The following is a 27,783-nucleotide window of genomic DNA, read 5'->3' as shown; positions in this document are numbered from 1 at the left end:
CCTTAACGAGCGATTTTCGATTCGTTTGAAAATCGGGATCTGTTGTCGTGAGGTCGTAATCTCCGGGTTTAATTTGATTTCCTAGAAAATTTCGATACATATTAATATTTAGACGATGATTTGATATTTTTGATTAAGTATAATAATTTCTCAAGCTTTAATATTCCAAAATTTAATTAAATACCAATTTAAATAAATTTTATTAAAAATTAATTTATTATTTTCCAAAATATTTAAATAAATCCAAATTTTATTTAAATCAAAATTTAATTAATAATTTCTAAAAATTATTTTATCTAAGATTAAATTAAATTAAATTAAATTAATAAAATAAAAGAAATAGATTTACATTAAAACATTGGTTTTAATTGAAAAGGTTTTTCCAAACTAGGTTAAACTTTGAACATTTTGGTTAAACTTTCATTGTTTAAAATTAGATTTGAAACAATTTTTGAGAATGAAGGGCTAATGCTGGGCAATTTCGAAGTTAAGGGACCAAAACTATTTAAATCTAATGGAAGTTTTGGTTCAGTCGTTCAAACAGGAGGGAACCCTCCTGTTCTTCATCGTCTTCGTGACATTAAAAAAAAATCGTGATGGCCTCTAATCGATTGTTTGAGCGATGAAGGAGCATTATGGAGGGTGTTTGGAGATTACCCACCACCGAAATGGATGGCTGGAGGTGGCAGAAAGCGGTGGCACCAGATGGCAGCGATGGTGGTGCTGTGTAGATGAAGGAAGAGGCTGCCGGTTTTACTTTGTTTTCTGGTGGTATTCGACGAGAGGGCGAGGGAGGAAGGTGTGGGCATGGTTTTTAGTGGTAACCCAGCAGCACAACAGCCGGTGGTGGTGATGACTTCGGTGATGGTGGGTGGTGGCCGGCAGCCTCTTGCTGCCGGTTTTTCTTGCTTTTTCCGGCGATTTCGAAGGTAGAAGGGGCTGAGAAACTTCACAAGCAGTCACTACAAAAAAAACGTCATTTAGTGGCACACAAAAAGTGCCACTAAATACAAAAATAAGTGTCACTAAAGGTCTCTTGAAGAATCAGGGACATAAATAAAAAATGCCACTAGAAACGCTCCCACTAAAGCTCTTTAGTGACACTTTTTTGTTTTGTCGCTGTAGTTTTTTAGGTTTTTAGTGGCACTTTTTTATTTGCCATAACAAACGAAAGTATTTTGTGGCAAAAATTTTGTGCCGTTAATTACCCATGTTATTCTAGAATTTATGTTACTTTCAGTGGCACTTTTTGTTTGCCACAATATAAGAAAAATATTGTGTGGCACATATTTTGTGTTCGTAAGTACTTCTCCGATTTTTTTAATGCATACTACTTATCGCGACATATTTTTTTAGTATAATATAAAATAAAAAAGCTAATTACATTATACGTGTGTGGAAAATAACAAAAATTACATTGATTTTCATCACTGGTATTTTATTCTTTAGATACAATGTTTAAATAAATGTCAAATAAGTTTAAATATGGAACAAAGTAAATATTAAAAAAAAAATTAAAAAAATAAAACTAACAAGAGTAAGCAAAAAGAATTTGAAACTTTTTTACCTGAATTTCTTCTCCAACTTCATGCTAACTTTTAATATTTGTGACTCTTTGTCTGTTCTTTCCATGCCCACTTGCATTGAATGGTGACATACTTCCACTTGGTCTAGTACTATGTTATTTGCAATTCAAATTCAACATGTCTAGCTCTCTTAATTGTTGTCTTTTGATATAGTCTGTTGATTCATCCTGCAAACAGGAAAACGTTTGACTTTTTAGATAAAGTCAACTGTTTTTCAAATCCAATATTTTAGTGACATCTTTAACTTTTAAAGAGTGTATATATAGATGAATTTAATCAAGATTGTTGCAATAGAAGAAAAGGTAACATGATAAAATATTCATTTTGAAGTTGAAACATAGCCCATTTAACTTTAAAAGTCAAAGTAGAAGAAATGATCCATATGTGTTAATTTTGAGCTCAAAAACCTACTTTCAGTTTCAAAAAATGACATGAACATCAATAAATACATCGATGTAGAAAGAAAGTGTGTCAAAACTGTAGAAAAACAAGTTTGACTTGAAATAATGAAAAGAAAGAGAGAATTTATTATTAGTAAGAAAGATACCGTGGGTTTTAGCAACTCCTAAATAACTTCCTGAGCTTTCCTCAGCCTTAAATCAACAACATGTTGTGTTCCAGCCTCCAAAGCCTCCAAAGCTACAGTAGCCATCATTGTTGACAAAATGAAACCTACGGGACAAGTTTTTCTTCCCACCCTATGATGAACACAATTAACAGACGCAACTACAATGGTGGCTGCCAAGACTATAAATAGAGACTTCATTCTTTAGTTGTATACATCCCAAAAACACAGAGAAACAGATAGTATAACACTTAGAGTGAGAGTGTTAGTGAGAGGGTTGGTTTTTCGTAATAGTTGAGTGTGAGAGTTGCTCCTCGTATTGTAATTCTATTTTCGTGTTTAATAGAAGAGTTTTCCAACCCCAACAACTGGTATCAGAGCTTGGTTCGGTGTCCAGGGAATTCTTTACGAATTTCTCTGTTTTTTCGTCAAACTTTTTTTGTCTCAAAATCCGTTTTTGAGTACATCGTTGGAAAGGGCTTGTTTCAAGGATTCCGAAAATATATTTTTCGTAATTTTTTGAAAACCAAAAGGCCCTCAAATCGTTGGTCAAAGTTGGTCAAATCTCGCCAGAAAAGTCGCCGGAAAAACCAGGTGGCCGGAGAAGACTACCGGGGAAGAAGGAGTGACGTCATCAGTGAGGTCATCATTGACCAGAATTTCAGGAAGTTGCAGGTTAGCCCCTGAAGTTCCAGAAAATTGCAGAAAGGTCCCTCTGTTTCTGAAAAACTGCAGTTCGGTCCCTGTTCTTCTGAAAACATCTGTTTTGGTCCCTGGAGTTCTGAAAAGTTTCAGAAAAGTCCCTGGTTGGCAGAAATATTTCAGATTAGCCCCTGTAAGTTCCGAAAATTACAGTTTAGCCCCTATAGTTCTGAAAAGTTACAAATTAGCACATAACTTTTCAAGAAAGTATATTTTGAGCCCGAAAAATTCTACCCCACCATTTTTGACGCTTCTGAATCCAACCGAGAGCTCGGTTTTATCTAATTTTTCCTTGAAATATTTGTAAAATAAATTTGCAATTATTTTCAATGGAATCTAGAAGTACGATTACGATGGTTCGACTTACGCCCACAAATTACAACATGTGGAAGCCAAGGATGGAAGATTTGCTTAATCTGAAAGATTTAGCAGAGCCTATAGAAAAGCAAGGCGTCAAACCCAACACGAAGACAGACGAAGTTTGGATGAGAATAAACAGGAAAACGGTGGCACAAATTCGACAGTGGATCGACCACAGTGTTTTTCATCATGTCTCTCAAGAGACAGACGCGTACAAACTTTGGGAGAAGCTCGAGAATATGTATCAGGCAAAGACGGCACGCAACAAGACCTTGCTGATGAGGCGCCTTGTAAACCACAAGTTACAAAGTGGTACGTCCATAACCGAGCATACGAGTCAGTTCCAGGATCTCTTAAACCAGCTCGGTGCTGCTGATTGGGTTCTCAAAGACGAGGAACAAGCCATATTGCTCTTGAGTTCTCTACCAGATAATTGGGAGACGCTTGTTGTGACTCTCAGCAATTCTGCCCCCGGTGGTAAAGTAACAATGGAGATGGTCACAGATGCCCTAATGAACGAGGAAGCCAGAAGGAAAGAAGCTGGTACAGACCAGTCTTTTGCTCTCGTGTCAGAAAACAAAGAAAGAGGCGGAGGCAGAACTGGAGGCTGAGGTCGAGGCAGAGGCAGAGGTAGACATGGTCAAAGTAGAGGAAGATCCCAAGATCGTGGGAAATCACGAGATCGAGGGAAATCGCGAGAGCGAGGTAAATCTTCAAATACATGGTTCGAAGGCTATTGCAATCATTGTAATTATTATGGCCACAAAAGGAGTGATTGCCGAAGGTTCTTACGAGAGCAGCCCGAGACAAGCCAGAATCCAAGCAGGGAGAATGGTGAAACCATGGTCACCATAACACAAGACGTTGCCCTTGTTACATACGAGAAGGAAGCATGCCTACATGTTGAAACTCATGATGATGAGTGGGTGATTGATAGCGCTGCATCATATCATTCGACTCCAAACCGGGATTTATTCAGTACTTATAAACCCGGAGACCATGGTACCGTGAAGATGGGAAAGACCAGTTTCTCAAGCGTTGCTGGTATTGGTGATGTGCATTTAAAGACCAATGTTGGATGTACATTGGTGTTGAAAGATGTTCGGCATGTCCCAGAGCTGAGAATGAATCTTATCTCAGTTGGAGCTCTTGACGTCCAAGGATATGACAATCAATTCAAAAATGGCACCTGGAAGTTGTTAAAAGGTGTTATGGTTGTTGCAAGGGGAAAACTTGATGGTACTCTTTATAAAAGTCATGCAAAGTTGCTTCAACCAAGTCTCAATGTTGTTAAAGAAGAGACATCACCAAACTTGTGGCATAGAAGACTAGGCCACATGAGCGAGAAGGGATTGACGACTCTTGCAAAGAAGGAGTCAATTTCAATGGCAAAAGATGTTGCCTTGGATCCTTGTAAATACTGCCTATTCGGGAAACAACACAGAGTTTCCTTTAGCTCCACAAGAAAGAACCTCTCTGAGTTGCTGAGCCTTGTCCACTCCGACGTATGTGGACCCATTGAAGTAGAATCTCTTGGTGGAAGCCGGTATTTTGTGACATTCATTGACGATGCGTCACGAAAGGTATGGGCATACTGTTTGAGAACGAAGGACCAAGTATTGGACCGCTTCAAAGCTTTTCATGCAATGGTGGAAAGACAAACAGGTAAGAAGCTAAAATGTCTCCGATCAGATAATGGAGGCGAATACTATTCCCGTGAGTTCTCTTAATACTGCACGGAACATGGTATCAGACATGAAAAGACTGTCCCACGAACCCCACAACACAATGGTGTAGCAGAACGGATGAATCGCACCATTGTTGAGAAAGTTCGATGCATGCTCAGCATGACTAAACTCCCAAAGCCATTCTGGGGTGAAGCTGTATTGACATCTTGCTATCTAATAAATAGGTCACCTTCCGCTCCATTGAATTTTGAAGTTCCGGAGAAGATATGGACGGGTAAAGACATATCATATTCTCACTTGAGAGTATTTGGGTGCAAGGCGTTTGCACATGTATCAAGTGAAATGCGGAAGAAGTTGGACCTCAAATCCACTCCATGCATCTTTATTGGATATGGAGATGAAGAGTTCGGGTACAGGCTATGGGACCCAGAACTAAAGAAGGTTATTCGAAGTAGAGATGTGGTTTTCTATGAAAACCAGTATTATGATTTCAAGGCACCCGTTAACAAGCAACAAAACTCCAAAGTTTCAGATATAATATCTGAAAATAAAGAAGATGTTTCCGCTGAAGAAGTGGATGAAGAAGGCGATGATACATATCAAGAAGGTGTTGAGCAGGGGGAGCTTCCACCCCTGGATAATTCAGATCCACTGCCAGAAGTTGCAAACGAAGGAACTCAAGTTAGACGATCCGAACGAGTACGTGCTCCATCAACAAGATATCCGACTTCAAACTACATCCTTCTTACTAGTGAGGGAGAGCCAGAGAGTTTTCAAGAAGCTCAATCTCATATTGACAAAGCAAATTGGCAGAAGGCCATGGAAGAAGAAATGAATTCTTTGCAGAAGAATCAAACATATGAGTTGGTAAACCTCCCCAAAGGAAAGAAAGCCTTGAAAAACAAGTGGGTTTTCAAGTTGAAGAAAGACGGCAAGGGAAATACTATGAAGTATAAGGCGAGACTCGTTGTCAAAGGTTTCCAACAAAAAGAAGGAATCGACTTTGATGAAATTTTTTCGCCAGTTGTGAAGATGATGTCTATCCGAGTTGTACTCGGATTAGTTGCCAGTCTAGATCTTGAACTTGAGCAGATGGATGTGAAAACAGCCTTTCTCCATGGTGATTTGGATGAAGAAATATACATGGAGCAACCTGATGGCTTTAAAGTCCCAAAGAAAGAGCATTTCGTCTGTAAGAGCCTTTATGGTCTTAAGCAAGCCCCAAGGCAGTGGTACAAGAAGTTTGATTCATTTATGATGAATCATGAGTACAAGAGAACTGTTGCAGACCATTGTGTCTATCTGAAGAAGTTTCCAGATGGGAAATTTGTCATCCTTTTGCTCTACGTGGTTGATATGTTGATAGTGGGCCAAGATGCAATGATGATCAACAACTTGAAGAAGGATTTGTCTAAGTTCTTTGATATGAAAGACTTAGGCCAAGCACAACAGATATTGGGCATGAAAATTATCCGTGATAGAAAATCAAGAAAATTGTTCTTATCACAGGAAGAGTATGTTGAACGTGTGATCAAAAGGTTCAACATGGAAAATGCCAAGCCCGTTGGTACGCCCTTGGCTAACCACTTCAAGTTGAGTAAGAAAAATTATCCATCTTCTGAGAAAGAAAAAGAAGAGATAAAGGCAGTCCCCTATTCCTCAGCCGTAGGAAGTCTTATGTATGCAATGGTGTGTACAAGACCAGATATTGCTCATGCTGTCGGTGTTGTGAGTAGATATCTAGCTAATCCGGGAAAACAACATTGGGAAGCAGTCAAATGGATACTTCGATACCTGAAGGGTAGTTCGAAACTATGTTTATGCTACGGGGGAGCAAAGCCAATCGTGGAAGGTTATACAGATGCCGATATGGCAGGAGATCTTGATAGTAGGAAATCTACATCAAGTTACATTTTTACTTTGGCAGGGGGAGCTATCTCGTGGCAATCCAAGTTACAGAAGTGTGTCGCACTGTCAACAACAGAAGCCGAGTATATTGTTGCCGTTGAAGCTGGGAAGGAGCTTATATGGATGAAACGGTTTCTTCAAGAATTAGGCTTTCCACAAGAAGAGTACATCATTTATTGCGATAGTCAGAGTGTTATGGACCTGAGTAAGAACTCGATGTACCATTCCCGTACAAAACATATTGATATACGTTATCACTGGCTTAGAGAAGCAATTAAGGGACGAGAATTGAAGTTGTTAAAGATCAACACCAATAACAATCCTGCAGACATGTTGACAAAGGTGGTGACACAAGAGAAACACAGACTATGTGCTGACATAGTTGGGATGAGGATTGTTGGATGGAGACTGGAGGGGGAGATTTGTTGTGTTCCAGCCTCCAAAGCCTCCAAAGCTACAGTAGCCATCATTGTTGACAAAATGAAACCTACGGGACAAGTTTTTCTTCCCACCCTATGATGAACACAATTAACAGACGCAACTACAATGGTGGCTGCCAAGACTATAAATAGAGACTTCATTCTTCAGTTGTATACATCCCAAAAACACAGAGAAACATATAGTATAACACTTAGAGTGAGAGTGTTAGTGAGAGGGTTGGTTTTTCGTAATAGTTGAGTGTGAGAGTTGCTCCTCCTATTGTAATTCTATTTTCGTGTTTAATAGAAGAGTTTTCCAACCCCAACACAACACATGGTGGTAAATCAGCCTCGATCAAAATGTGAAGTGGCTCATTTAAATGCTCATAACCCGATCTTCTCCTTTGTTTCTCTTCCTTTAGATTATGAACAAATATTAAAAAAAGTATAATAATCACATGAAAGAACATTATCATGATCTTTGATTGACCCTTTTCCTCTTATATACACACGACACCCTATCGTAGCCTCTATAGGTTTTAGTGAATTTCCTTTAGGTCCCAAAAGTCTGCCAACAAAGTTTAATTAAAATCCAAAGAAAAACATGTCATTCAAAGTGCCCATTTATATATATTTTGATCTAAAAAATCAAGCTTTATTTAATCCTGAAAGCTTACATTTGGGAAAGTATCAACAGGAATTTCCAACCGCAAGATTCGCTTAACTGTTATGAACTAGGGCGTACTGGAGTTCCTTGCCAATCCATTGTCATTCCACTTAATCTCTGACATAACACAAGATATATAACTTCAAATATTTATTAGAGAAATAAAAAGTTTTAGAGTTGAATAAGTAAAATTATTAAGTTGAAGGTAAAAGAGGAAAATTGTTAAGATAAAGAACATACATGGAGTGATCAGGAATATAGAAATACATAAATCTGTCTTATTTCCATATTTATCATGTAAACAAAGATATTTGTAATCCAAGAAGCATCGGCACTATATATGCAAACATATATGTTTCTTCTAGCAAACATCACTTCATCTGTTCCCTAAATAAAACAACAAAAAGAATTAAAAAAATATCTTTTTTATCAAATAATTTGAGACTCTTTAGTTACACTTACATTTAGATGACTACTTTTCTCATAATGAATTCCATATCTATTCAGCTCTCCAATCACAAAAAACAGTTCTTAGGTGGGGCCCAAATCAATTGTTAACTTAATGAAAATGTATAAAAACAAATTTTGTGATAGTTGATAGTTTTGTTACCTTTATATCTTCATTAGTGACTTCAATGTCTAAGTTGGAGACATAATTTTGTAGTATTATCCATTCCTGGTAGACTTGCTGCTTTTAGGTTGTCTTCTAGCAAATCATGTTGCCATGGCAATATAAGTTGTAACCTGTGAATACAACCTAGTACACCAAAGTTTAATCAGAGTTGCACTCTGGTAAGAACGGAACAGAAAAAGAGCATAGCAGAAACAGAAATAGTGAACAGGGGAAGGAACGGTTTTGCGAAAATCGCTTGTTCACCAAGCTTGATTAGAAACAAAAGCATAAAAACTAAATTACAATTACTTCTACTTAACCCCCTATATATACTAAAAGAGTTAAAACAACTAAAAGACGTTTAAAAAACTAAATATTCCAAAAAATACCCCTGGGACTCTTTTTTCCCAGAATCTGAATTAAGCCAACAGGCAATGGATTGGGTCTGCAAAAAGACTGAAGCGAGCATGCCACATGCTAGCATTATAATACCATAATACAAAAAAAGATTCACCATTCTTCATGAGATAATCAATTATCATGATTCATGGTATTTATAAAGATTGGATCTTGAGAATTTAATATTTAAAATAGATCACGTATCTTTAACACTTGACATAAATCAACATATGGGTAAGGATGGTTGGGAGATGAAGACTAAATCTACTCCTTAAATCATGTGAGATAATATACATGAGAAAGCTCCAGTCCGTCCTATCATTCAGTGAAGGAATCTCCTTTCCAGAAAGGCCATGAAATTATCAGTAGGACAGTAGGATATTCGTCCCTCTATCAAGTCTTTGACATTGAGTCTAAATATAGCCAGTTTTTGAAGGATATAAAGTACTATCTATGAAACAATTTAACCATCAGTATACAAAAACTTCATAAAAGAGTCCCATGTATCCAAATTATGAATGCTTAATATGCTAATTATCATTCGACTAGTGTTCCTATGATAACAACTGGTAATACTAAAAGACCGATCTCTGATTCCCAGGCTATTGAAAAAGATGATATTCACCATAACACGTATGACCAATAGCTAATACTAAGATGCTAAACTTAAACATAAATACACTTGAAGATCAAAGATATAAATTCGTGGAAAAGGACCAATGATATATCATATATATTCAATTCAAATATCGGACCCCAAACAGATCACAATTAGAACAAAAACATCGATTTAATATGATTCCTGATCTGCATGACTGCATCTATGATTCTATATCTATAAATAAATAAATATATGAAAGAATCTAACCTAAATCACAACAGATATGAAATAGATCTTTGAATTTAGGGTATGCACTGTGACAAAGAATCAATTGCAGAAAATGTATGCATACGTTAGGAAGGATTTATGGCATAAGTTCTTCAGATATAAATGTACCTGTGTTTGCCTCCGGTGAGAATTGAATTGAAATCGTTAGGGCTGTAGCTACTTCCTTTCACAACTATTATGTTGAAATTGGAATTAGATGCGATAATGAGTGTGAAATTGGCAGAAATTACCGGATCAGTAGATCGTAGATCCGAGTGTTACGTGTGTATGTTGGGAGAATTTGAAGCTAGGAGCAGAAGATGAAAACTCAACTCAGTGTATAAGAGCTGGAAGAGCTTAATTATCATCCATGTTATCAAATTAATGTTGGTTTTTTGGCTATATGAAGAAAAAGTTCCCATCCCACATTGCTAGAAGGATGAAAGCTTGGGAGGTCTCCAAGCTTATAAATAAGGACCAAGGCTTTGGTTTCAAAGCACCCCAACCAACAATACACTATAAGTGTTTTGGTTATTTCTTTCTTTCTCTTATTTTAGAGTGGTGAAAGTATTAGTTAAAACTTTGAGAGTGTGGGTGTAATTTGGGGGGTGGCTTGAGAGATTAGTCTATGTGATTGTAACAATTTATCATATAGTGGATCTTTCTCTCTGGAGGCCCGTGGTTTTTCTCCGGTTTTCGAGTTTTCCACGTATATACTTGTGTTCAGTTTATTTTTCTATTATTCTTCTTGGGAGGTTTGTAGGGATTATTGAGGCCATTTTCCCAACAAGTGGTATCAGAGCTTCGGGTTTCGGAGGAGGTCTCGGTTTTAGAAATTAGAGTATGCTCTGTGGTTGCAGCTTTGGCTGATCTTCCACATCAGAAATTAATTCCTATTAATCGTATTGGAGTTGTCTCGGTACTTTGAAGGTTCGGAGTATGCTATGTGGCTGCAGCTTTGTCTGATCTTCCACATCAGAAACGAGGATTCGACTAACCGTTTTGTGTACGATAGAGTTATATGCTGGCTGTAAATACGTATATATCCGAAGAAGGTTCTGTCTAAGAAAGATTGGTATTTAAGCGTGTCCGTTGTGACCCTCCACTCTTATCTGGGAATCCTTTATTGGGTGTATTGCGTATAGGTCTGGTGCATATTTTTCTAGTATACAATACTGTTTTTGAGATACAGATATGATGGCAAAATTCAGTCCCATGAAGTTTGATGTAGAAAAATTTGACGGAAGAATCAAGTTTGGTTTGTAGCAAGTTCAAGTCAAGGATGTGTTGATTCAGTCTGGGTTATACAAGGCGTTGAAGGGGAGACCTGTCCCCGTTTCTAGCAAGGATTCAGCTGGAGCCAGTAAAGTCGATGATGAAGAATGGGAAGATCTAGATTTGAGAGCGGCAAGTGCTATTCGTTTGTGTCTAGCAAAGAATGTTCTTGAAAATGTGCATGAGATCGCAACGGCAAAAGATTTGTGGGAGAAACTTGAGCAGTTGTATCAAGGCAAAGGCATCTCAAATCGGTTGTATCTCAAGGAACAATTTCATACTCTTCGTATGAGTGGAGACACAAAAATCTCAGACCATCTAAGTGTTCTTAATAACATCGTGTGAGAACTGGAGGCTATTGGAGTGGATACTGAAGATGAGGATAAAGCTTTGAGACTCGTACTGTCTTTACCATCTTCTTATGAGCATATGAAACCTATTTTAATGTATGGAAAAGAGACCCTGAAGTATGCGGATGTTACTGCTAAACTCCTGTCTGAGGAGAAACGACTTGAAAGTAGCAACTATACTTCGTCAGAAGGAACGGTTATGGTATGCAGGAACGAGAAGAAGAAACACTCCCAGAAGATCCCGGTATGCTGGAAGTGTGGAGAGTCTAGGCATGTCAAGAGAAATTGTCCAGGTGGAGCAGCGAGTTCGACAAAAGGCTCTGATACAGCTAACAATATCTCCGTCGCTACTGACGGCGATGAATTCTTTTGAGTTGTGTCATCCCTATGGTATGCCCGTGATACCATGGAAAGGGATGTGTTTCTGTTAGCGGGGGAACTACACATGGGCATTGGATTGGCATAAATTCAAGATGTGTGGTGAAGTTATGTTGATGGCTGATGAACTTCCGGGTATGCCAAGTGGAAGTTGCACCATAAATTTTTCAGCAGTTTTTTCAACATGTGTCGAGGTGAAATTCTTAGGATGGTTTATTCTAAGTGGTGATACTTTCTTATGGTGGAGTATGATAATTCTATGCCTTTAGAATTATGATCGTAGATGAAAACGATGTTCCTTTATGTGGTTGCGGTTTTCTTTCATTTATCCAAGTTGGAGATTTGTTGGTTTTTTGGCTATATGAAGAAAAAGTTCCCATCCCACATTGCTAGAAGGATGAAAGCTTGGGAGGTCTCCAAGCTTATAAATAAGGACCAAGGCTTTGGTTTCAAAGCACCCCAACCAACAATACACTATAAGTGTTTGGTTATTTCTTTCTTTCTCTTATTTTAGAGTGGTGAAAGTATTAGTTAAAACTTTGAGAGTGTGGGTGTAATTTGGGGGGTGGCTTGAGAGATTAGTCTATGTGATTGTAAAAATTTATCATATAGTGGATCTTTCTCTCTGGAGGCCCGTGGTTTTTCTCCGGTTTTGGAGTTTTCCACGTATATACTTGTGTTCGGTTTATTTTTCTATTATTCTTCTTGGGAGGTTTGTAGGGATTATTGAGGCCATTTTCCCAACAATTAAGTCAAGACTAGCGACGGTGGAAAAATGCAACAATGACGGTGGATACATGCGGCGGCAGAGGTGAAGCAAGCGGCGACGACACCTATGCAACAGGACGATAGTGACGGTGGAACAGGGGCGATGGCGTTAGCTGAATAGCCGGTTGAACTGATTGTTTGAATCTTGGGATAGATTTTAAGAGTGGGAAGGTGTAAAAGTGTAAAAATAAAGGAAAGGGTAAATTTGTAATTTACTCTTATTTTTTTTTTGATAATCATATTATATAATACTTACAATAAAAAAGAACTTTTCATGATATATTAATATATTAAGCCACTAATAACGACATAAAATCCATTAATTTCTATAGTGACACATAGAATATGCCACTAAAAACATGATATAGTGGCACATTGAATATATGCCATTAAAAACATATGCCACTAAATGACATTTTGTTTGTAGTGAGTATTTTAGCAGCAATGGGGTTGTGTTGGTGGGGGTTTTCTATTGGAATCTAGCAATATATACAAACACTTTTACAGGTGGATGAAACAGAGTGCAGAGCAAAAACAGATGAGGCAGAATGCTTTTCTTCTTATTTAATACTTCTTGAATAAAACGAGAGAGCACAATACTGGGCATATTCCCTTACTACTTAAACATTAAACAATGCATGAAAAACGGAAACTAATCAACTACATACTAAAGACTAGGAGCTCACACCACCTCACGTGGCTTTGATTTATTCAAGCTAATAAAAGTCAAATAAAGACTCAAATAAACATGTGCTAACTAAAGTAACCGATATATTTTTGAATTACTTTAACATTTTCCCCCGTAATTCAGAAATTCATACCTTCACCACTCCAACGAGATTCCTCATCTCTTCAAATTTCACCCTTGCTAGTGGCTTAGTGAGCATATCTGCTTGCTGCTCCTTTGTACTGACATGAGTAACTGTTATCTCCACATTTTCAACACATTCCCTGATGAAATGAAACCTGATGTCTATGTGTTTACTTCTCCCGTGAAACACAGGGTTTTTCATGAGGTCAAAAGCAGACCTGTTATCAACAAACATTGCTATATTGGAGGTATTGCTTGACCTGAAATGATTGAAAGAAGCCGTCTAAACCAAATTCCCTGACACGCAGTCATTGTGGCAGCCATAAATTCAGCTTCACATGAGGATAAATCCACACATCTTTGCTTCTGTGAGCCCCACGTGACCAAGTTACCATTCACATAAAAGGCCATCCCACCTGTGCTCCTTCTATCATTCTCATCTTTTCAATGATCACTATCTGAATACCCTTCAATGGTGATCTGTTCTTGTCCCCTTCTGTAGACCAACCCATAGTCCGTGGTACCTTTAATGTACCTAAGTATTCCCTTTACTACCTGAAGGTGTTTCATAGTAGGTTTATCCATAAAACGGCTGACTACACCTACTGCAAATGTGATATCTGGACGAGTATGTGTTAAATACATGAGTCCACCCATTATACTTCTGTATTCAGTGGGGGTGACAGGTTCTCCTTCTTCATCTTTGAAGAACTTTATCTTGTGTTCCATGGGGCATTTGGTGGGGTTGCAGGCTAGCATCTGAGTTTTGGCTAGAGGACTTTTGGCATATGCTTCTTGTTTCACGGTAATGCAATTCTCTTGCTGATTTACTTCTATTCCTAAATAATAAGCCAATAACCTAAGATCACTCATTTCAAACATCTCATTCATCTTCAATGTGAACTTCTTCACATCATCTTGAAAGTTCCCTGTAACCAGCAAATCATCTACATATACACCAACAATTAGGGTATTCCACTTTTTCCTCCTAGTGTACACTGAATATTCTTGTGCACGCCTTTTGAAATTCAAGCTCTTTAGGTACTTGTCAAGGCAGGCATTCCAGGGGTGCCTGCTTTAAACCATACAATGCCTTTGACAGTTTATACACTTTGTTCGTTTCTCCTTTCTTCTCGAAACCATCTGGTTGAGATACATAGACCTCTTCTTCTAATTTCCCGTTTAGGAATGCTGGCCTTAAATGGAGGTGGTGTACATTCCATCCAGATGAGGCTGCAAGGGCAATGATAACACGTACCGTTTCTATTCTCGCAACTGGTGTGAATACTTCTTCAAAGTCGACCCCCTGTTTCTGAACATATCCTTTTGCCACAATTCTCGCCTTGTACTTCACAATTTTTCCAGTTGGATCTCGTTTGACCTTAAACACCCATTTCAGCCCAATCGGCTTGCAATTAGTTGGTAGGTCGACGAGATCCCACGTGTTGTTCTTTTCCATCGAAGTCAACTCGGCCTTCATCGCATCCACCCAGTTTGGATTTTGCCTCACCTCTTGATACAACGAGGGTTCTTCGTCGTTTCGCATCAACAGGAGTTCCTCCATATGTAGTTGAATTTCTTCTATATTTTGATAGAGGTCTGTGAGTAATCGAAACCGCTTTGGGGCACCACCACCTATGGAACTAGAGGCTATACTAGAGGTTGTCGCCGGAGTTTGTGAATTGGAGTTAACGGGTGAGTTGGGTGTACCCGGTGGCGTATTTGAGGGGGTGGAATGTGGACTTGGGTCGGATTGCAAACTATTGGGCTGAGGGAATTCGGCCCAATCATCATTGTTCTGTGGCGACCCATTTTCTTGATCCGACGTAACTGGAAACAATTCGCCATCTTCATCATAAAAGTCATCGTTGAAGTCAAAACCTTCGACAGTGAAGCTTATCCCCGGTGTTGTTTTAATCTTCGTTGTTTTCTCCCACGTCCAAGTCTTATCTTCTTCGAAAACGACATCTCGACTTACAAACACCTTGTCCAACAATTTGTAGGACTTTGATCCCTTTTCATACCCCAGATGAACAACACGTTTGCTTATTTCATCCAATTTCTTTAGATGATTCTTGGCAATCATCATGTGCGCTAAGCACCCGAAGACTTTGAGATGACTTACATTTGGCTTTCGACCAGTCCACATTTCGTATGGAGTTTATTCCTTTAGAGCTTTTGTACAGACCCTGTTTAACACATACACCACATGATTTACCGCTTCGCCCCACAACACATCTGGAATGGTGATGGCTTTTAAATTGCTCCTCACCATCTCCAAAACGGTTTTATTCCTTCTTTCCACTATGTAGTTTTGTTGTGGCGAATATGGCGAAGTGTAGTGGCGTTCAAGCCCTGTTTCATTGCAGTACATGGTGAATTGGTTAGAGAGGAACTCTCCTCCGCTATCGGTTCTGAAAACCTTCATCTTCTCACCTATTTCTACTTCAACCTTCGTCCTGAAGTTCTTAAATGTTTGAAAGGCTTCGTCTTTTGTCTTCAGTAGATAAACGCACATAACTCTTTTGAAATCATCTACCAGAAGCATAAAGTGCCGGTTACCTGAAGGTGTGGGAGGTGTTACCGGTCCACATAGATCTCCATGAATAAGTTTAAGCCTCTTCTTTTACCTGTATTTGGTATGAGATGGATAAGGACTTCGAATTTTTTTCCCTACCAGATAGCCTTCACACCGTTGAGAGGGGATCCTAATCTTTGACATTCCTTCGACTAAGTTTCTTTCAGCCATGAGTTTGAATGTAGTGAAATTAACATGGCCCAATCGAGCATGCCAGAGCCATGTGGGGTCTTTAAGCTCAACAATTAAGCAAGTGGGTCTTACTTCCTCCAACTCGATCTTATACAGACGATTCATGGACTTTTGAACTTTCATCAGTAATCGCCCAGCTGCATCATGTACCCATAAATATGGCTCCTTGATTCTAATCTCATCTACTCCTTCCGATAATTGTCCCAAACTTATGATATTGCTACATAAGTCGGGTATATAATACACCTCGAGAAGCTTTCTCTGTTCACCATTTTTACACTGGAAAACCATGGACCCTTTGCCTTTGATTCTTACTCTAGATTCGTTCCCAAACTTCACAAAGCCTTGGATTTTTCGATCTAGATCATGAAACTTAGTCTCATCAGCTGTCTAGTGATTTCTTGCTACAGTGTCAAGGTACCACACCTTAGACTGATTTGAATCTCCTCCCTTTGATCTTAACTTAGGCTTCACACTTTATTCATTCAAGAATACTTCACCGTATTCTATTTTCTCTTCGAAAGATGCCAACAATAAAGCAGGGTCGCTGTCTTCTTGAATCAAGTGGGTTTCTTGATTCCTCTCCTTTCTGGGGTTCTTGCATGTAGCTGCATAATGGCCAAATTCTTGACAGTTATAACACTTTACTCCGCTCTTAACGTGATTGCTCGATTCACCATTGTTTCCATTCTTTTGATGATAACCACCTCTACCACGACCACCTCGTCAGATGTTATTTCTTCCTCTGCCTCTGCCTCTGCCACGCGATCCTCCATATCCACCACGATTTGATTTTGTTTTGGAGTCACCATCACTTTTCTTCTTGTTCTTTTCTGACCATTCTTGAAACGTCATTAGAAGTCTTTTGTCATCCGATTCGCTATATCCCTTCATTCTTTCTTCATGGGCCTTCAATCTTCCAATCACCTCTTCCACTGTTATCTTGTCTAAATCCCCATATTTCTCAAGTGTTGATGCTAATTGAAGAAATATGGACGGAACGAACCTGAGTAATTTCTTCACCACATAGGGCTCATCTACAGTGAAAGACCCACACTTTCATATTTGACAATTGTTACTCCGAAACATGCTACATGCATATTCATAAAAACAATATTTTATATTGATAAAGTGATTACAAACTACTGGATACAAACCCACTATTTCATAGTGTTATATATTACATAACTTCCCAGGATTCTACAGTTTTATACATATGGGAGTGCAAAATACAATAGTTTCAAACTATTCGAAAATCTTCTATCAAAACAATAGTTTCAAACTATTCAAAAATCTTCTACCAGTATATAACTATACTGGATGCTTATCTCCTGCAAATTAGTTAAACATTGAGAGGGGTAAGCTGTGACGCTTAGTGAGTTCAATAATAGATACAATATAATCTTATGCCATATATATACTTCACTATGGCAGAGGCAAGGAGGGTCAACGAACAACAAAGGCATATGTGAATCATGTGACAAACTTTCCATATCAATCATTGATTTGATTCAAAGATATACAATCAATGAGGCATAACAATTTCCATACTTGATATACATCAATAAAGCTTTGGCCCAAATGGCACAGAAGACATACAAATTCGGATTAACCATTTGGTAGATTTCAGGCTTATAGCCCTGTCTAACCTTCTGCCAATACCATAGAATAGAAATCATTATCTTATGGAGACATGTTCTACATGGCCAGATGCTACATACCAGTACCAATATGAATCTAAGTCCTTTCACTGATCACATGGTCAAAGGTATTACTTTGGTATTCAACATAGCGAATAAAAAATTAACGCGGAAAAATAAACCGGAATAATAACACTGAAAAACACATAGCACATATAACACATAAGATACAATTGTTCCTATATATTAAACTCACCGTGAAATAACCGGGGATTAAAATAGTAATTTGGGCAGCACTTCGGCTCTAAATATGACTTTCTTCGTTGAAAACCAGGAGTTTTCTTGAAAACCGGGCGCTGCGAAGGTTGGGCTTCGAAACCGACCCAAGAAACTACGAATTTCGGAAGCATTACGAGGCACTTCCCAATTTTGAATAACTTCAATTTTAGTAGGATCTACGGATACACCGTCACCAGAAATAACATGGCCGAGAAATTGAACTTGGCGAAGCCAAAATTCACATTTCGAGAATTTAGCATATAATTTCTCCTTTCGAAGAAGTTCCAACACCGCAAGAATATGAATGGCATGATCAGCTTCAGACTTGGAATAGATTAGAATATCGTAAATGAATACGATGACAGATTTATCGAGCATTGGGCGGCATACCCGATTCATCATATCCATGAATACAGCAGGAGCATTTGTTAAACCAAACGGCATAACAAGGAATTCAGAATGCCCATATCGAGTACGAAAAGCAGTCTTCTGTACATCCTGCTCGTGAACTTTCAACTGATGATAGCTAGATCTTAAATCAATCTTTGAGAAATAGCTAACACCTTGAAGTTGATCAAATAAATCATTAATGCGAGGTGGTGGGTACTTGTTCTTGATAGTCACCTTATTCAGCTCATGATAATCAATGCACATCCGCGTCGATCCGTCCTTCTTCTTGACAAACAATACCGGAGCACCACAGGGAGAGGTACTCGGTCGGATAAAGCCTTTGTCAAGTAATTCTTGCAGTTGGATCATCATTTCTTTCATCTCTGGTGGCGCAAGACGATAATGAGTCTTAGCAATCGGAGCAGCACCAGGCACAAGGTCAATTCGGAATTCTACTTGCCTTTCCGGAAGAAGTCCAGGCAATTCTTCGGGAAAACATCTAGATATTCCTTAGCAATGGGCACATCATTCACCGTTTTCTTATCTTCTTTTGAGACGTCGACCGTGTAGGCCAGATAGATAGGACACCCTTTCGATATGAATTTACGGGCTTTGAGGAAAGATATTATTTTTAAGGTTCCTTGTTCACCATAGACATAGAGAGGATTCTCCCCTTCAATGGGAATACGTACTATCTTTTCATAGCACAAGAGGTCTGTATGGTTCTTTGACAACTAATCCATGTCGAGAATAATGTCAAAGTTGGGCAAGAAGATAGGAATTAGATTAGCAAGAAAATTGTAGCCTTCAATTTCTATAACACAATTCCTATAGACTTTATCGGCAAGTAATGATATACTTCCAGCAGTCTCTACATGAAATGGTTGCGCGAGTGCATAACAAGCAATTTGAAAAGAATGCACAAATTCATAAGACACAAAAGAGTCTAAGGCACCAGAATCAAATAAGATGTGAGCAGGTCTAGAGTTAACAAGAAATGTACCCGTCACAACATTCGGGTCCTCGCGTGCCTCTTCTGTGGTGATCTCGAATGCACGACCCTTAGCTTTCGGAACCTCCTCCTTTTTAGTTGGAGTACACCTTTATTGTTCAACAGGAGCTTGACTTTTCGCCGGTTGTTGAACAGAAGCTTGACTTCCCGTCATCTGACTAGTAAGAGTGGGGCAAAAACGCTTCTTGTGGCCAGTAATACCACATGCAAAACAAGTAACATCCTTTCTTGGGCAAGCTGGCTTTATATGACCCTTTTCTCCATATCCAAAACATACAATGGATTCCTTGTCTACTTTTCATTGGCCCGGATGATTCCTTCCACAAACACGACATGAAGGCGATTGAATAGAAAAAGATTGTGATCTACTGCGTCCATGAGAGGCGTTTTGAGTTTGCACTTGAATACCAGGCTCAGTCCGAACGGATTGAGCTGGTAGAAAAGAAGGAACAGGAATAGTTCTTTCAGTACGTGGATGCTTCAGAATAGTAAGAGTGGCACCGCGTATCTCTAAGTCATGCTCACGCCTTCAAGCATACTCAACGACTTTATCGAATGATAGAACCTACCGATTGGCAACGAAATCGTGGATTTCGTGCCGTAGTCCCTCCATGAACAACTGAATTTTCTCGTCTTCAGTTGGGATATACTTTGTAGCAAACCTTTCGCTTTGATTAAACTGAGTTTCATACTTATTCACAGTCATTCCTCCCTGTTTAAGCTCGAGGAATTCTTTCTCCAATCTCCTCCTCATGTCTAGAGGACAATACTTCTCTAGCACATGAGTTTTGAACATTTCCCAGGATAAATTCTCCTGGTCAAACCCGCTGAGAGCTTCATAGGTTGCTTCCCACTAGTCCAAGGCTTCTCCGATGAGCATTGCAGAAGTATAATTAGCCTTGTCTTCATCATCCACATGAGAAATACGAAACACTTTCTCTGTGTTCTGGATCCAGGTAAGAAAAACAATGGGATTAAGAACACCAGAAAATCTGTAGCACCACTACTCTTGAAATATTTGAACGAGGGACGCTTCACCTCTCCTTTTGAAGATTCTCCAGTGGCTTTCTCTTTTCCTTTATCATCACTCTTTTTGTGTTCTTCGAGAGTCTGTCGAATAACACCGGTAAGTTTACCCAAGAGTCGCTCCTCACGAGGAGATAGTGGAGTATTCACTTCCTCAGGTTGAGGACCTCCACCAACCTCAGGGGTATGGCTACTAACCTGTTCAGCCATTGCTCTGCAATATGGAGTAACTTTGTATTTTAGAATATTAGGGTTTATTATTACCTAATACTTTTACTTAAATATTTCATATGGTTTGTATCCCTATACTTATAATGATTAAATTCATATATTGAACTTCCAATAGTTTAAGTCTAAATACCAATCCGTGGAATTTAGTTCACTTAAACCACTTCTCTGATACCATGATTGAAAGACCCACACTTTCATATTTGACAATTGTTACTCCGAAACATGCTACATGCATATTCATAAAAACAATATTTTATATTGATAAAGTGATTACAAACTACTGGATACAAACCCACTATTTCATAGTGTTATATATTACATAACTTCCCAGGATTCTATAGTTTTATACATATGGGAGTGCAAAATACAATAGTTTCAAACTATTCTAAAATCTTCTATCAAAACAATAGTTTCAAACTATTCAAAAATCTTCTACCAGTATATAACTATACTCTATGCTTATCTCCTGCAAATTAGTTAAACATTGAGAGGGGTAAGCGGTGACGCTTAGTGAGTTTAATAATAGATACAATATAACGTTATGCCATATATATACTTCACTATGGCAGAGGCAAGGAGGGTCAAGGAACAGCAAATGCATATGTGAATCATGTGACAAACTTTCCATATCAATCATTGATTTGATTCAAAGATATACAATCAATGAGGCATAATAATTTCCATACTTGATATACATCAATAAAGCTTTGGCCCAAATGGCACAGAAGACATACAACTTCGGATTAACCTTTTGGTAGATTTCAGGCTTATAGCCCTGTCTAACCTTCTGCCAATACCATAGAATAGAAATCATTCTCTTACGGAGACATGTTCTACATGGCCAGATGCTACATACCAGTACCAATATGAATCTAAGTCCTTTCACTGATCACATGGTCAAAGGTATTACTTTGCTATTAAACATAGAGAATAAAAAACTAACACGGAAAAATAAACCAGAATAATAACACTGAAAAGCACATAGCACATATAACACATAACATACAATTGTTCCTATATATTAAACTCACCGTGAAATAACCGGGGGTTAAAATAGTAATTTTGGCAGCACTTCGGCTCTAAATATGACTTTCTTCATTGAAAACCAGGAGTTTTCTTGAAAACCGGGCCCTGTGAAGGTTGGGCTTCGAAACCGAAAAGATAAATTTTCCGGGCTTCTCGGGAATTTCGGGGGGTGTTTCGGGCGTTGGAATTAGTACCGGGGCTTCGGGGGAAGTGGAAGTCGAAGAAATAGAAGTTTAGGGGTTAAAATTGCCAAATTTCAAACATTTATCCGGGAGGTCTCGCACCCCTTATATAGGTGCGAGCCTCGGATCCGAAGCGAGGGGGAGAGGGCAGTAGTCTGCGAGGCTCGGAACAAGTGGCAGCAGGGCGAGGCTCGGTTCGGACAGGTGTGCGCTTCGGATTGGGCCAACATCCTCGGTCGAATCAGGAGCCAACACGCGGGTCGGGTCACGAGGGAAGCATGCGAGATCACGTGACCAGCTTCGGACACCTGTGCGGCACGCATCGCTTCTCGGACGTGCCACGCAGCAGCTTCGGACACGTGGCCAGCTCAGAGCGAGGGTGACGTGGCTGGCACTATTCATGCGCTTTTTCTCGAAAATTGTGCCCAATCTTGTAAAATCCATAACTTTCTCATATGGACTCCGTTTTTAACGTTCTTTATGTGGACGCGTAGAGAAAATTATGCTCTACAACTTTCGTTTAGACTACATCGGAAAATTTTGACTTTATTTTTATATTATTATTTTTAACAGACCGGGACTGGTAAATCCGTTAAAAATTCATAACTTCTTCATCCGACATCCGTTTTCGTCAGGCTTTTTACCGTTGTACTGCTAATGACGAGACTTTCGATTCTCGTTTAGGTTTTGTCGGCTAAAAATCACTCGATCTAAAATTCGAGTTTTTAGCTATCTGCTGCTAAGCTAAAACTTAGAAAAATCATAACTTCCTCATACGAAGTCATATTTTGGCGTTCTTTTTATCAAAATTCTTGGCTTAACGAATACTACGACTTTTATTTAGATCACTAAGGCTAAAAAGTAGTTTATCAAAAACTCACTTGTTACGTCATTCAACACCGAGCCGGTTTTATCGCGGATCTTCGATTGGTCATAACTTCTTCGTTATAACTCGGATTTCGATGAGGTTTTCGCCTAAATGCTTTTACCGAGAGTATCTACAACTTTCCATAATAAAATTTTAATTATTTCAAATTTTATATTTTCGCTAAATTTCACTATTTGGCTTTTAATTGGAATCTCATAAGACTTCCATTAATTTATGAGTGATTCTAAACATACTTTTACTTCATTTCTAGTAAAAACTATCTGTTAGAACTCAATACTCAACATCACATAATATTTCATAATAGTATTTACTTAAAACACGAATTTCAAAACATGTATGTTACATATAGTGTCTCCCAACGTTCTTAAGGTGCTGACGACGTTAGTTACCTTCGCGGCAAAATCATCGATCCCTTTTGTCTTCTTTATGTTCATTGCTTCAAACTCCATCTTTAAGGTTTGAATTCTCGCAGTCTTAACCCTGTCTTCTTTTATGAACATGATCTTTAACTCTTCCCACGGTTCTTTGGCTGACTTCTTTTGAGCTAATGACATTAGGAGATCTTCAAGTATTCCTTGGTAAATGGCAGCCAATGCCATTTTGTCTTTCTTCACCTCCACCACCATGTTTGCTGTTCGTGGCTCGACAGCTTCCCATACTCCTTGTGCTTGCATAAATACACGCATCTTGATGTCCCATGCTGCATAATTGGTTCCGGATAACATTGGATAGTGAAGTGTAATTTTCCAGTCTTTGTCACCATTACCAGTGTTGCCTGTTATTTCTTCCCGAGATTGATACCTGGCATATACCAGATTCGCTCTGATACCAAGTGTTGGAATCTAGCATCATCCACAAAGACTTTTACAGGTGGAGTACAGAGCAAAAACAGATGAGGCAGAATGCTTTTCTTCTTATTTAAATACTTCTTGAATAAAATGAGAGAGCACGATACTGGGCATATTGCCTTGCTACTTAAACATTAAAAAATGCATGAAAAACGGAAACTAATCAACTACATTGTACAGACCAGGAGCTCACACCTCACGTGGCTTTGATTTATTCAAGCTAATAACAGTCAAATAAACATCTGCTAACTAAAGTAACCAACATATTTTTGAATTACTTTAACATTTTCAGTGAATTAAGAGGGGCGGCAGTGGGTGCTTCGGTCGTGATAGCAGAGTGGTTTCTCGCCCGGTTTCTTTTCTTCCTTGGACAGAACTTGATGGTTTCAGGGATTGTTTTTGGTGAGTTATGATGAACAAGAAACTAGGTGAGGAAGGATAGAGGTGGTGATTTCAGGAGTTTATAAGGTGGTGGAGCATTGGTGGTTTACTGTGGTAATCAACCTATTGGTTGTGGGATGTAAACCGAGATCAAGAAGGGTTGATAGAGTGAGTGTGGACTGATGACAGGAGGTTGTTTATGAGTGAAGGGTGAATGCCCAAGCCTTCTTATTTTTAGTAGGAGAGGGCCACAAACACACCCTTTTGGTCATACCTTCAATGTAATATCTTGGTGAAGTTTGCACACAAAGAAGAATATGGAAGGAAGAAATCCCACATGGGTTTGGACAGCCAAGAAGGGAGTGGTTGGTTAATCTCTTAAACAAGCCCTTGGTGGGCCCCACATGGGATAATACCCCATTAATTGTCCAAAACACATAAAACTGGATGTATCGGGACCCGTGTATCGATATTTTTTTCAAGAATAGCGTTAGATAGAGTTTAATTCAACGATTCCGGAACATCAAACAAATTAATTTTTGGAGTTACAGATCCCCGGGAAATTGCGTTTAAAGTTTCACATCTTAACGGCTCGCGGTGTCCGTTTTCACGACTTTTGTCAATATTTTCGTAAAAATTATTTCGAGTGTGAAATTAAATAATAGACTATAGCCTGAGTCCAAAAGCGCTCTCAGAAATCCCATCGGCGAGGCATAATTAGCTCAACGGATCGATTCAGTTTTTCGTGATTAAAGAAAAACAGTGTTTTACCGTCTGTTTTCTTAAAACTGTCGTATCTTTTGCATACGAACTCCGTTTTGGACGTTCTTTATATTTTTGGAAATAGGGGAACATGTACTATAAGATTTTTATGTTTGTTTTGCTCAAACTGCTTAATGCAAAATTTCAGTTTTTCTAATGCATTAGTTAGCGTTGCTGTTTAAGCGGTTTGATTTGGTTTACAATTTACACATTTGGAAGTAAGGTATCATCTGATATCATGTAATAATTGAAATAAAATTATTTATTTTACTTTAGATGCACTAAAACTCAGTAATTCAGATTAACATGTGATTCACGATGAATTGGCCGGTAATAGGTGTTGCCCTAAATTCAGGGTTATTACACAATCTATGACGAGTCTTGTGCAAGTGGGAGATTGAAAGATCTTGTACACCCAAGAGTCATTATAGAATGATATTGCTAATGACATATGATCCTCAAGGGTACCACTTTATAGAAAGTTACTACTAGTTGTTTTATTATTATAATTTGATTATTAGTAAATATTATCAACACTTGTATTTAATTGGAGAAACATTATTTTCTAAAACTAATGTTTTACTAACATATTGTGAATTATTATTTGTAGGAACTAATAGTAAAAGTAAACAAAAAATAGCTTAATATCATATGGTAAGAATATGAATGAAGTGTACAACTTTTTAGGCACTTAAAGTAACCATTTTGTTAACATGCAACTAGCTAGTTATGACTTAAGTGTAAAACACTCCATCTTTTTTCTTATTGGCATGATGACTGAAAATACATAGGGATGGAATAGGATTGATATTTAATTGATTAGTACTTGATCTCATGCTTGTAAGAAGACCATACTCTTGCTTTTCAGAGACATAGTATGTAAATAAAAAAGAGACTTTACTAGTTTTTTGGTTGGTTCTTTATGCATGAGAAACCTCTCCTTTGGGCTTCTAATTTCCGAGAGTTCTCTTACTCTCCCTCTCATCTTCCTTCTTGCAAATGCTACTAGAAATGAATTCTTATAATTTTCTTTATGTTAAGACCTATTTGGATATGTCTTAATACCTTAAAAGTAACTTATTTACAACTGAAGACTAGCAGCTTGAAGTGATTTTATTTATGCTTTGGTGGATAGATTATAGAGGGCTTCTTCTTAGAGTTATAATGTCATCTTCATCAACTTCCAGATTGCCAAAAGGATCCAAAGTCTTCGAAGGTTGTAAACTTCTTCTTTTTTTAGTTGTTTAATCTGACTAAATATTTCAAAATGAACCTTCGTGAGTAAATTGTTTTTAGTTTATTCAAATTTATATAATGCTTTCGTTGTTAATTACATCGACAATATCACTATAATCAGACTATTTTTTAATAAAAACCCAACATACATTCCTTTTAAACTGGTCAAGATATGGTCTTACACAAGGTATGACATGAAAAAATAAATACAGCAAGCAAGCTCTTCACAGGATGAAGAACTCACGACTTTAACTTCCAAGAAGTCAAGGTTGTGTGTTTTCTACTATACCTTCCACTTAGCGAGTTACATGCTATTTAAATGGTTACTCAAAACTCCCAATTAATTTTTACATGGCATTTATATTCTTACCTTATAAATATAACTAGTTTATGTTCTCTGTCACACCCCGAACCAGGACGGCGGAAACGTCTGAGGGCGGATGACGTTATTGTATAGTATCATAACAATTGAATATTAATGAAACATGGCATCCAACAATATACATTAAAAGATACCAACATACATTGTTTACATATTGTATATGTTCATCAATTACACAAAAGTGACATAAAGTATGAAATTCCAAAATGCAGCAAATCCGGTTCTTAGGTACCTGCTTACTGGTTCCCTGAGAATACAAGTCATTTTGACAATCGTCAACATTGAATGTTGTGAGTTCATAAGCATATTCGTATGAAAAGATTTGTAACATCTTTGTTTGTAATAATTTCCATGACTCCAAAAAATCTAATATTTTCTATGAAAATGATTTGTAAGTCCCATGCCAAACCTGTGAATATATGCATGCATGTCCTTTATTTTCTTTTGTTTGTAATTGTAAAGTGTATGTTCCCAGAAAATCCAATATTTTCTATTGTATGAAAAACTATGGTCTTAAACCCTAGACCAGTAGTGGAAACAATAGTGTACCAGGAGGAAAAATGTAGTTTTATATTTTATAAAACCGGTGAAGTATAATCTCCCGTAAATCAAGATAGTATTGTTAATCCCTAAGTGAGTTATTATAACCCTGTTTGATGTGACTGTTATGTGTGTACGACGTTCTTCAGGCGTCAGAATAAGTAAGAAATTTGTCACCCTAGACTGGCCCCGTCTAGCTGTAGCAAACAGTTCAAGTGTGGGAGTGTCAATCCCCGTATAGATCTATACATAACTATCTCACTCTCCCTCTAGGAGACTCTGGTTATAATGTTGGACTTAGAATGTACACTAGGTAGGTACGGTGAAGACAGTGTGTCACTAGAGCCTTAACGGATTTACACGGACTTTGACTCCCATTATTGAATAATGAAAATGACATTACTGGCGTAAATTTATGACTGAAGTTTTATGACATGCGTTTTACAACTTTATGACATACAGCTTATTACTCATGCTTTAAAAGCTTTATGATAGGCAGATTACGGCACACAAAATTTTCTGTCATAAATTCTGTTTTGTATACCATTTTGGTTAAATTAGTTATAATACTTTTTATAAATAATCATTAGTGAACATGTATAATTGTAACATATGATGTGAATATAGCATAGTATCTTAGGTTTTAAGCCATCTAAATAGTGAAACATTGATACGGCTATTTTACTAATAAACTTATTTTTAGCAAAATATCAAGCTTTGTGGTTTGTTTAACACATCATAACTGGTTTGAAAGTTTTGTAACACAAAATATTCTATTTTGTTGTGACTCTAATAAGTCATGATTTTTACAAGAACACATATAATAACCTTG

General features: G+C 37.9%; 1 protein-coding gene and 1 pseudogene across 1 annotated transcript; both read right to left on the bottom strand.

The window, feature by feature from the left end:
- Positions 1-653: 653 nt before the first annotated feature.
- LOC145126743 (KH domain-containing protein At3g08620-like) lies at positions 654-8,072 on the bottom strand (annotated as a pseudogene).
- A 7,446-nt stretch (positions 8,073-15,518) lies between these two features.
- Positions 15,519-16,418, bottom strand: LOC145126732 (uncharacterized). Its single transcript, XM_079062041.1, has 2 exons — positions 16,035-16,418; positions 15,519-15,854 (listed from the first exon to the last, which is right to left on the bottom strand). The coding sequence occupies exons 1-2, from the start codon at positions 16,416-16,418 to the stop codon at positions 15,519-15,521; spliced, it is 720 nt and encodes a 239-aa protein (XP_078918167.1).
- Positions 16,419-27,783: the final 11,365 nt, after the last annotated feature.

Source organism: Lactuca virosa, chromosome 1 (assembly GCF_052849685.1).
Source record: "Lactuca virosa cultivar CGN04683 chromosome 1, Lactuca_virosa_CGN04683_v6, whole genome shotgun sequence".
Taxonomy (NCBI): domain Eukaryota; kingdom Viridiplantae; phylum Streptophyta; class Magnoliopsida; order Asterales; family Asteraceae; genus Lactuca; species Lactuca virosa.
The sequence above is the reverse complement of the archived record's forward strand: the minus strand, read 5'-3'. Positions and strand labels throughout refer to the sequence as shown.

Excerpts from the sequence above, each read along its gene's own strand:
- LOC145126732 (XM_079062041.1), bottom strand. The coding sequence starts at position 16,418 with ATGGTTTTCCAGTGTAAAAATGGTGAACAGAGAAAGCTTCTCGAGGTG. Across the intron at positions 15,855-16,034 it reads AACGGTGTGAAGGCTATCTG|ACAAAAGACGAAGCCTTTCA; the intron begins GTAGGGAAAAAA and ends TATCTACTGAAG.